The sequence below is a fragment of the Herpailurus yagouaroundi genome, unplaced genomic scaffold (genome assembly GCF_014898765.1).
Source record: "Herpailurus yagouaroundi ecotype Mexico unplaced genomic scaffold, PumYag 140, whole genome shotgun sequence".
Lineage (NCBI taxonomy): Eukaryota > Metazoa > Chordata > Mammalia > Carnivora > Felidae > Herpailurus > Herpailurus yagouaroundi.
Window position 1 is genome coordinate 58,906,869 of NW_024412395.1, and position 11,546 is coordinate 58,918,414.

At 40.8% G+C, this 11,546-nt stretch overlaps 1 protein-coding gene across 15 annotated transcripts in view; it reads left to right on the forward strand.

Annotated features, from left to right (window-relative positions):
• Positions 1-11,546, forward strand: part of OSBPL6 (oxysterol binding protein like 6) — a 210,711-nt gene that overhangs the window by 120,851 nt on the left and 78,314 nt on the right. For 14 of the 15 annotated variants that reach the window (XM_040475495.1, XM_040475491.1, XM_040475497.1 and 11 more), the window contains one exon: positions 824-1,042. In XM_040475495.1, the coding sequence (XP_040331429.1) occupies positions 941-1,042 (102 nt within the window). In that variant the 5' untranslated portion in view covers positions 824-940. Of the gene's footprint in view, positions 1-783; positions 1,043-11,546 lie in introns of all 15 variants that reach the window. The other variant, XM_040475494.1, reaches the window with a different exon arrangement.

The following is an 11,546-nucleotide window of genomic DNA, read 5'->3' on the forward strand; positions in this document are numbered from 1 at the left end:
ACTTAGCCACCCAGGCTCCCCTAAAAAATTAGTTTTTAACAACCTGTGTTGCCAATTGAACGATGCTTCTTTCAGGCATAAGTTTTTGGTCCTAGTACTTACAATGCAGGCTTTCTTTATTTGAATCCAAGTGAAAAATGAAGTGGCTCTTGGTTGAGGATAAATGGAAGGAAATCTGAGCATTATCCGGTTGCAGAACATGCCTGTCAAACTGTAGGTACTTGAAAGCTTGTTGTTTTCTGAGCTGAGAATCATATGTAGATGTGCTGTGATCTTGAGGTGCAAATAACTGAGTGTGTATATTCTTGATCCTTCCTAAATGCTGGATCACACAATGCATAAAATGTGTGAACTCTTTTTTGCCTTTTGTATCTGTTTTGTGTTGGATTTAACATCACATACATGACTTGGCTGAACTCAACTGAAGACAGACATGGGCTGAGCTCTTATGATCCATTGGGCAGGGAAATTTAACTTTCAGGGGAAGAAACTGACATACTTTGGGTACTTTGGCCTGAGGGACCATGTAATCTGCTTTAAAACAAAGAGAATGGTAGGGAAGAATATGACCTCGGCATGTGGTTTCTTTCCATTTTCCTTCTTGACAGCCTTCTTTTTCATACTAACACCTTTAGCCTCCACGTAAAACCTAGAGGAAGAAGAAGTATTTCCTAATGTGTCAGAGTTCTTCCTCTCACTACGTGTTGGTAATTTTTCCTAAATATAATGACTTTGTATTTGTATTTTAATTACATGAGGTTTTCTTGCTTCTTTTGCTTGTAGGTATTTTGGACGCCTTCACTATTTGCCTTCTGTTTTCTAGTCAAACCTGATTCATGAAATGGAACTGAAGCTGAAAACTCATCTACTTCTTTGTCTGTGAATTGGAGACACGACTGGGATGGTCTTAAGCGCATACAACTAGACTCCAACTGCAGCTATGAGTTCAGACGAGAAGGGCATATCCCCTGCTCATAAAACATCCACTCCAACCCACAGAAGTGCCTCTTCTTCAACACCCTCCCATAGGGACAGTCGGCAGGTAAGAGAATATGGTCCAAAGTGCACTTTGTTATCTTATTCAAGTACAGTACCATTAGGATATGGTGGGCTTGCTGATTAATCCTGAAATTTTGTTGTGAAGATTTTTATTCCACAGGAAGGCTCACTGTTTTCTGTAGATCTACGTGATGATGCCATGAAGATCCTGTTCTTGTTTCTCTGTTATTTAGGATCCTTTTTGAGAGTGTAGACCACAGGCAGGGTGGCTAGGAGAAGCCCTGCTTTCCTCCTCTCTGGGCACCTGAAGAGGGGCAACTGCTTCAGAACTTAAATGCTCTGCTGTCTATTCGTGGAGGTGGAAAGGGATGTGAGCCTGCCAAAGGCCTTCTTCCTACAAGTCTGTCACTGGCCTGTCCTGCACAAACTTCTGTTTGGGTTTCGTGGAATCTGGTTAACAGTCAGATTCAGGAATTAGGATACAAATAAAATTGTAGCATTGGGGAATTAAGAGCAGTGAGAGCTCAGGTAATGCTTAGAGCCAATAGAGAAAATGAATTCTTATTTAATTATCCCATTGAGCCAATTCTGTACATTGTTTTTGTTTACAGAGGTACTTTGTTGCCACGTCAGTGGCTGTTCTATGTGCCAAGGTTGTGGGGGAATCGGCCATATGGATTTTCTTCATTTCCCAAACAGGCAGCTGTTTTGCCCAGCACATGTCTCAGTATTGCTCTTTGCCGTTATGACATTATCTTGTGATAGGATTTTTTGTTGTGTAACTGGAAATTCACAGTAAACAGGTTTAGTTAACTGTTTATAAAAATTTCCCTTGTGAAGGATATTCATTGAGTAAATTATTCTTGCAGGAGTTTTCCTCCCTATTCTGTGTGTTCAAGGTATATTGTCTAGTTTGTAGCACTATGAACATGAGTTCATTCATGGTCCATAGCATAGACTTGGGTCTTGAGACAGCCAATCCAGGTGTGAATTCATTCTTCTAGATGGTGGGGAAGCACTGTTGAGGGAGTGGGGTCCCTTAGGGAACTTTCAGTCTGTCTACCTTCCCAGCACCCCCTCCTCCCATTTCTAGCAAGAGATTCATGGGGAATCTGTAAGAATCAGAGATTCCTTACATGTGTATCTTTCATAGATTCTAAGGCAGATATTTCTGCTGCAGATATTTTTGACACTGGTGCCCCGCGTTATAGAGTTCAAACAGGACATCTACGTTCTGTTCATGAGAAGCAGTTATAGCATTAACTAAATCTGTGATTACACCCAATTATACATTTACTGCACTGCATTCGTACAGTAAAAGAAAGCAAAAGTACCATGAATGAAAGTACATTTATATTAAATAGCAACTACATGTTGAGATGCTTTCTAAGTTTGCAATTCCAGTTTATCCTTTACCTGCCTCTCTGTCCTTTCTTGTTATGGCTTCTCCATTTTTTCCTTGCCCTGGGCATTTCAACCAAGAGACATTTTAAGCAGTGTGGCCTTCCTGGCTGCTGCGGGAAGGACGGGATCGACCCAGGTCACCCTGGAGAATTGTGGCAAATGGAAAAGACTGATGAGGGCTGCGGAAACATCTGTCATGCATTGTTGATCTGCCTGTTGCACCTGAGCTCCGGGGCCGCCGTGCAAAACAACAGGGAAAAACTGAGACCCGAGGCTGCAGAGGGAGTCTAAAGGAAGAATCTGGGACTCCTGGCTGGCTTGTGAATGATAAGTTTTATGATGGGAATAAAGTAGCGTGACTGTAAATTGATAATGAATTTTAGAAAAGTAAGAGACAATGTTCAAATGGTTGTTGTCTCTAAGGAGAGTTTAGTTTTTGTTCATCTCAGTGCAAATTCTCCCCAAAATACTTTCTTCTCTGCTTCCTTCCTGTCTCCTGTTTTGTGTCTTGTTCATCTCTCTCAGGGGAGAGAATAAAGAACAATTGTAGTTCTGTTTTTTCTTCCTTATCTCAGTCACTTACTAACATCCAGGTTTTTATGGAAATCGGAAATTCGAGTGATCCTGTGATGTAATATGAGGCACTGGTTTTTATATGCACCTCTTTTTGTGTGTGGCTGTTTTCATAGTGAAGGGACATAGAGGAGGTGTGATAAATTAGTCTTCATTAGATGTTACCATTCTCCTGGTTTAACTGACATCTATGCAAATGAAGGCCATCATTCATGCAAATGGATCGTATAGGACATGATCTAGCACATAGCTGAGAATTCAGCGATGCCTTAATGCACATTGCCTGTCATTCCCAAGTTCTGGTTCTAGATCACTAATTAATTGATTGGGCATTTCTACCTTTATTTACCACTGCATCTTAAATTAATACATATAAGCCCGTTTGCTGTCAGGATAATCATTCTCTTGTGGGCCCAGGGTCAAAGCCATTCCTTTCTCCTTTGATTCTCCCACATTCAGTAGGTGAACAAATTTTATTGATTATTTCATCCTATATAATGTGATCATTTCTTTCTATTTGCACTGTCCACTCGCTAGCCCAGACCCTCATCACCTCCACCCAACATCCTGGAGAGTACTCTGGCCTCGCTGTCTCCCTTATGGCCTGAGGTTGAATTTCCTTAGCATGGCAGATTTATGCTCACAACCCTTTAAAGACTCTTGTTTACCAACATAGTTAAGGTCGGATTTCCTTACTTGGTATCCCATGACCGCCAAGATCTGATCCAGCCTCAGCGTCCCATTGTCCTCCTACTCTGTACAGTCTCATGTGTGCACCATTCCTAAAACTGCCTTGTCTCTGTCTCTGCCCTTGTCTTTCCTGCACGGAATATTCCCACTACACTTATCTTGACCTGATACCTCCCTGTGCTTCAAGGACTGGCCCACGTGAACTTCCACTGACCACGCGACCTCATGTTGCCCTCTCCCTTCTCTGAACTTTTATAGAACTTTTTGACAATATTTGATATTTTCATATTGTTTATCTTTTTGTGTACAGATCTCCTAAACTGTGTTGCAAACTCTTTTAAGCAAAAGACACACTCTAATTCTTCAGAGACAAGCCTTGCACCTCAGATATTTTAATATATCCTACAAAATATTTTTAAAGGCTGCAGTGGTATTAGTCTTGTCTTCGTACTACAGATTTGCCATTCCAGATTTATTTGTCCTCTCCCTTCTTCCTTCCTCAGAGATAAGTAAAACAAAGAACATCTGCCAAGTGCATAGTAGTAATTGGCTATCCTTCCTGTGGCAAAATTATGTAGCACAATAGGTGAAGGAGGGAGAGGAGCTAGGAAATGAAGTGATTCAGTTGCCCCTGTGATTTCACTGAGTGTTTCTTCATCAACACAAGAGGGTCAAGACTCCACTTAGTATTTAACAAGTTGGAAGACTTTAGTAAATGCTCCATTTACATTTCATTCCAGACTGATATTTGATGTTAGAACATCTAACAAAATTAACTGTATGTGTGTGTGCAAGAGAGACAGAGAGAGACAAAAACAGAGAGAGAGATCAATAATGATTCATAAGCTGCAAGAAATATATGCCCTAAAATTTTCAAAAAGGATATAAAGGAGTTGCTTAGGACATCTAGGTTTTACATAGAAACCAGCATTTCCCAGTGTATGCCAAAGAATGCTTTCCCCTTGATGTTGCATGAAAAAGAGAATTTTATTGTCAAAGAAGTTAGAGAAATGCTAAACATGGTCTCTTTTTGCAATATGCGTTAATAAATTAATGTATACATTTGCACTGATGTATTATATTATACATTAATGTATACATCAGGCAGCTAATGTAACGAGTGAGTTACAACTTTAACTGAATACTTCTAGAATATAGTAGGTTGTGGAACTTTTTTTTATTTTCCAAAGATTTAGTTGTTATTCCAGATTCTTCTTTCTGTTAAGAAATTGGAAAATCTAGGAATACTGAGCCCAGATTGTAAATGGCAACACTAAACTGGGCTCAGGAGTAGCTTCCACTTTAGATGGGGCATATACCCTCTGATCAGCCACAGTCCCCTACCTCTCCTTATTGTATTTCAATACGTATGTTTCCTGCCTGGCCCCAGAAGGCATTTGAATTGCCAGCCCTGATCCTGGATATCAAGTCAACCACAGTGATATTGAAGTTACCAAGGGTGATCTCCACTTGGACGTTAAGAAGGCATCTCGGGGTGCCTGGGTGGCTTAGTTGGTTAAGCACCCGACTTCGGCTCAGGTCATGATCTCACAGTTCGTGGGTTCGTGCCCCACGTTGGGCTCTGGGCTTATGGCTCAGAGCCTGGAGCAGGCTTCGGATTCTGTGTCTCCCTCTCTCTCTGCCCCTCCCCCGCTCATTCTCTCTCTCTCCCTCTCTCTCTCTCTCTCTCTCAAAAATAAACATTTAAAAAAAAATTTAAAAAAGAAGACATCTCACACTTAACATGTCCAAAACTGAATTCCTAATTTCCCTCTCCAATCTGCCCCTTCCCAGTCTTCCTTATCTCAGTAAGCAGCAACTCTGTCCTTCCTTTTGGTACAGCCAGAAACCTCACCAGGAGTCATCCTTCTTGTTTTTTTCTCACACCTGCTTCCAAACCCTCAGTGAATCCTATCGGTTCTACCTTCAGATGTACCTGGGTTCTGACCACTGCTTACCACCTCCTCCCTCTCCACTCTGGTCTGAGCTATCATCATTTCTCACCTGGATGATGGCCATAGTCTTCCAGCTGGTTTCCCTGCTTCTACTGTTGCCTGACATACAGGTCATATTTTTACAGAGTAGTCAGAGTGATCCTTTCAAAACCTAAGTCAGAGCAAGCCACTCCACTGCTCCAAACCCTTCATTGGTCCCCATCTGTTTCTAAATAATACTTAAATTGCTGACCATTGCCTACAGGGTCATTCATTATCTGGTTCTGCCTACCTCTCTGATCCCGTTTCCTGCCTTGTTCTCCTTCACTTAGATCTCTCTAGCATTTTTCCTCAGTTGTGCTCCCACCTCGAGGCCTTTATGTTTTGGACCCTTTTAGCCTCACTTGCTTTTCATTCCAGGCATCCCCAGGTTTGCTCATACATTTGACTCCTTTCCAAATGTAGCCTTTTTGCATAGCCTTCTCTGACCTACCCTGCATATCTTCATCACTCATTGTCTATGTACCTCATTTTATTTGTCTCTAAAGCATTAACCACGACCTGACAGGTTACATATTTATCTGTTCATATCTGTATCCCCTTCCTCTCTTGATTGTCACTGACCTGTAAGCTCCCTGAAAACTGGGATTTTATTTCATTCAATAATGTACCCCTAGCACCTCCCACAATACCTCACATATGGTATGGCTCAGAATATATTTGAATGAATAAATGAATGAGGGATTGGCATGGAGAGGCAGATTGGGAACCAGGCTCCAGAGGTCTTGAGAACTATGAAGGAATAGTCATGAGGTTGGGAGGTGACAAAGAAAGTAGTATAGTGGGGAGCTCCGTGTCTCCCAAGAAGAGTAGATCTTGAGAGTGGAAGAGGGATGGTCCAAAGGTGGCAGGGGGGAGCTAAGAACACAGACTTTTCTGCTTGCTGCTGATGGTGATTATATGGTGGAATAAATGACTTGAGGCTTATGAAGGAAATGGCATCAGACAAAAGCAAAGCATTGGCAGTGTCCTGCACACATATTAAAAATATTGTTGGGGGTGGGAGGTAACATTTTATTTTATTTTATTTATTTTTTATTTGAGTATAGTTGACACACAATGTTAAATTAGTTTCAGGTGTACAACACAATGATTCGACAACTTCGTAAATTATGCTATGTTCACCAGAAATGTAGCTACCATCTGTCCCCATACATTGCTATTAAAATCATTGACTGTATTCCCTATGTTAGGCCTTTTGTCCCTGTGACTTACTTATTCCACAACTGGAAGCCCGTGCCTCCCGCTGGCCTTTGCCCATTTTACCCAATGTCCCACCCCACTCTTCTCTGGCAGCCATCAGTTTGTTCTCTGTACTTATAATCTCTGATTCTGATTTTTGTTTGTTAATTCAGTTGGGGTCTTGAGTTTTTTTGTTTGTTTCTTATGGGTTTTTTTTTTTTTTTTTAGATTCCACTTATGAGTGAAATCATATGGTATTGGTCTTTCTCTGTCTGGTTTATTTCACTTAGCACAGTACCCTCTAGATTCATCCATGTTGTCTCAAATGGCACAGCCTCATGCTTTTTGCGGCTGAGTAATATTCCATTGTGTATGTATGTAGGTATGTGTGTCTGTGTATGTATACCGCATCTTCCATATCCATTTGTCTATAGATGGACACGGGTTTTTTCCATGCCTTGGCTATGTAAATAATGCTGCATTAAACATAGAGGTGCATATATCTTTTCAAATTATTGTTTTCAATAACTTTTTAAATTTTGTTTTTAAGTTTATTTATTCTAAGCCGGGGGGGGGGGGGGCAGAAAGAGGGAGAAAGAGAATCCCAAGCAGGCTCCGTGCTACCAGGGAAGAGCACAACCTGGGGCTCCATCTCACAAACCATGAGATCATGACCTGAGCCAAAACCAGGAGTTGGACACTTAACCAACTGAGCCACCCAGACACCTCCAATAACTTTTTTTTTTTTTAAAAACAGGAGTTACTATTGCCCAGTCATATTACTTATTTTAAGGTAACATTATATAATAGGCTAAGTTTATGACCAGCTGACTGGATTTTATTTGTTTGTTTGTTTTGATAATTACTCTTACATTTACATATTTTAGAGAATTTTTTTTTACAATATATGAGACTGAGACCACCCTGTTGAGACAGTTTCTGTAGTTCTGGGATTAGGCCCAAGGATCTACATTTTTTTTTTTTTAATTTTTTTTTTCAACATTTATTTATTTTTGGGACAGAGAGAGACAGAGCATGAACGGGGGAGGGGCAGAGAGAGAGGGAGACACAGAATCGGAAATAGGCTCCAGGCTCTGAGCCATCAGCCCAGAGCCCGACGCGGGGCTCGAACTCACGGACCGCGAGATCGTGACCTGGCTGAAGTCGGACACTCAACCGACTGCACCACCCAGGCGCCCCAAGGATCTGCATTTTTAAAAGTAAGGTCTCTAGGGGCACCTTAGTGGCTTGGTTGGTTGAGCATCCAACTCTTGATTTCAGCTCAGGTCATGACCCAGGGTCATGGGATCAAGCCCTACATCAGGCTCTGTGCTGGCAACATGGAGCCCGCTTGGGATTCTCTCTCCCTCTCCCTCCGCCCCTCCCCTGCTCTCTCTCTCTCTCTTTCTCTCAAAACATAAAAATAAATAAAGGTGAGGCCTCTGTTTGGAGCCATTGATTATTTTTTATTTGTATCATTAACAGGTCATTTCAGAAAATCAGACACTATTGCTCTAAGAATTTAGGATTTGGAATGCATAATTACCAGATGATAGTGTCTGTTATCAGTGAATTGTTTTAGCTCTACCAGGTTAGATATTGCAAATGCTTAAATGAGTCAGGCTTTTTAATTTAATGGAAAATCAAAGAAAAAAAAGTATTAGCCATTCCTTATAATGATTTAAAGTTTGCCGAAGCTCAGAGATCATAAAATAAATAATTTTTAAGGAAAAAATGATATTATGAATAGGTCATAAGAGGCTGGGAGTTAATCTTGCCAGTTTTTATGAAATATATATTTAGTATTGGAGTTGGTCTTAATGAATAGAGAGTGTCAATTACATGGGTGTCTAATGATGTTTCCTACACATCATTAACAACAGTACACCCCCCAGCCAACCATGGCCCCTTCTGTTAATGTCCATGGATGACGAGTGAAAGGTATCCCCAGCAGAGGTTCTGTGGGACTCACGTCACCATGGACTGGCGACATAATCTCCCAGTTCTGGTAGCAGCAGCATATGCTACATGTACAGCTTTCATTGTAAGTGAAGAAGATGCCTAAAAAACTAGAAAGTGAAAGTGTTCTTCATTAATGTTTATACTTTATGTATGGGTTTTCATAACAACATTTCTCCTTAGACAAACAGGCTGATAAAAACATCCCCTAGCATCTACGTGAACTGAATTGGAATGTGTCTCTCCCAACTGAACCTCTGACACATCTTCTTCAAATAGCTTTATTAAATGAAATAACCAAATCACTGCTTTGAAATATAGTATGTCTACCTGCTGAATATGAAACCTATTTCCATCTTTGAGTTGAAAAAAATAAAATATTACCTCAAACAAAAATATTCTAGTTCTTAGAGGGGAAAAAAAAAAAAAATCAAGGCTTCCTGATTTAATACCAAACCTCCAATTTAGCCTTTTTGGGATTCCATTCATTCCCTGGAACTTAGCTTCAAAGACTTAGGACCGAGGTCAATAGGAAAAAAAATAATTTCTTACAAAAACACACTGTGAGAAACTTCTGTGATTTAGATGCATTTTGTAAACTGGGTGTTCTGAAAAGTTTAAATATTAGGCAAAGTTCATGAATAAACAAATAGAACAACACCAGCAACAGCTAGTATTTCGTGTGTTCTCACTGTGGAAGGTTGGGATGGTCATCACCTTTTTTTTTTTTAATTTTTTTTTTAACGTTTATTTATTTTTGAGACAGAGAGACACAGCATGAACGGGGGAGGGGCAGAGAGAGAGGGAGACACAGAATCGGAAGCAGGCTCCAGGCTCTGAGCCATCAGCCCAGAGCCCGACGCGGGGCTCGAACTCACAGACCGCGAGATCATGACCTGAGCTGAAGTCGGATGCTTAACCAACTGAGCCACCCAGGCGCCCCGGTCATCACCTTTTTTAGAGACCTAAACTATGGCATAAAGTGGTGAAATGTCTTCCCCACAGCTAATGAGCAGCCTAAGACAGGGTCTGCTCCCTGGAAGCCTGATTCTGGAGCTCCTAAAGTTCTTGACCACACCACTGTTAGCTCTGTTGCAAGGTTTGACAAGCTGAATGTCCAGGAGAAGGGGCTTCTGTTCACTTCTAAGCAAACTCTGTAAGCAGCATTTGTCAATTATTTTGAGTTATGTTCACCTCCTCATTTTTTCCCTCCATAGCAACAGTGATTTTTTACATCCTTATTGGCCGAGGAAGCAAGACCAAATGATATATAGACCACTGTATTAATAGTTTTTATCGTGACCTACTGTTCTCAAAGGTGAATCACTCTCTCTGTGCTTTCCTGAATTTTCTGTATTTTCACTACACCTATTGCCTTTGGAACGAGAAGTTTTGAGCATTTGTTCATTGAGAACTGTGATTAGCCTTTTCTGTGAAATGAAATGAGCATCCCCATAGTTTTCTTGCTGTGCCCACCCTTTGGAGACCACTGTCACCGCTGCTTGATGTTTACAGTGTGTGCCCAGTCCATGTCACAGGTGCTGAAATTGAGATCATTGGAAAGAAATTTGCCACCTGTCATTCAGATGCTCATTATCCACGAGTAATTCAGAACTCGGCATTATTTGAGAATCTGGCCACTGCTTTCCCTGGTGTGTTTGCAGAATCCTTTGATTTTTCTATGACTGTTTTATCAGTGTCTCACTGAAGAAGTGATCTCTTATTACTTGAGCTGGCTGGTTTGGGATAGCATTTTCATAGCAACAGATTTGTCGCCAGACTCAAGATTAACACTGCCTGTTCAGTTCTTAGGCATAACACCAAATGGAAAGAGCCACACTATAATCAGTTAGTGAACCCCAGAGGATCTCATTCGTAGGTCACTGAGGGGGCCTGGGAATCTGTCATATATAGAAGCTTCCCTAGGAGACTGTTATTTACCCAGATTTGGAAAGCATTGCTCTTACAGGATACATTTATAGGTATTTCTGAAGGACTATAAAAACATCGTCTCAAAGGATCATAAATTCTACAAAAACTGCTTTATTTGATTTTCAGTTTTGACAAATAGAAAATTTTACCATCCCTTTGCCCAGGAGCCACTAAAAGTGGCTAGGCTCTAAGTAAAATACTGTCACAAAGGTAAAGGCAAGGAAAGCCCCATGCATGTTGTATACTTTAAAGTTCCAGACTTCTTGACTTCAAATCCTAATTAAGAGGTGATTTTGTGATAGTGATAATAGCCAGTGTTCATGAGGTTTGAGGGAAATGGACATTCTCATGCACTACTGCTTAGCATGTTAACGGATTCTACTTTTCTGGAGGGAAGTTTTATAATGCATATCTAAAGACTTTTCAAAGGTCATCCCATAGGACACGGTAACTCAGCTTCTGAGAAATGTATTCCAAGGAAACACCAAAGATACATGTAAAGATTTTTGTGCAAAGACCTTTATCAAAGTATTTTTATACTATTAAAATATTAGCAACTGCCTAATGTTAAACAAGAAGTTATTTAAATAACCTATTTTGGGGCGCTTGGGTGGCTCAATTGGTTGAGTGTCTGACTCTTGGTTTCGTCTAGGGTCACAATGTCATTGTTCATAGATGCGAGCCCCACAGTAGACTGCACTGGCAGCGTGGAGTCTGCTTGGGATTTTGTCTCTCCCTTCTCTTCCCTTCCCCCACTTGTGCTGCCTCTTTCTCTCTCAAAATAAATAAATAAACTTAAAAAAAAAAAAAAAA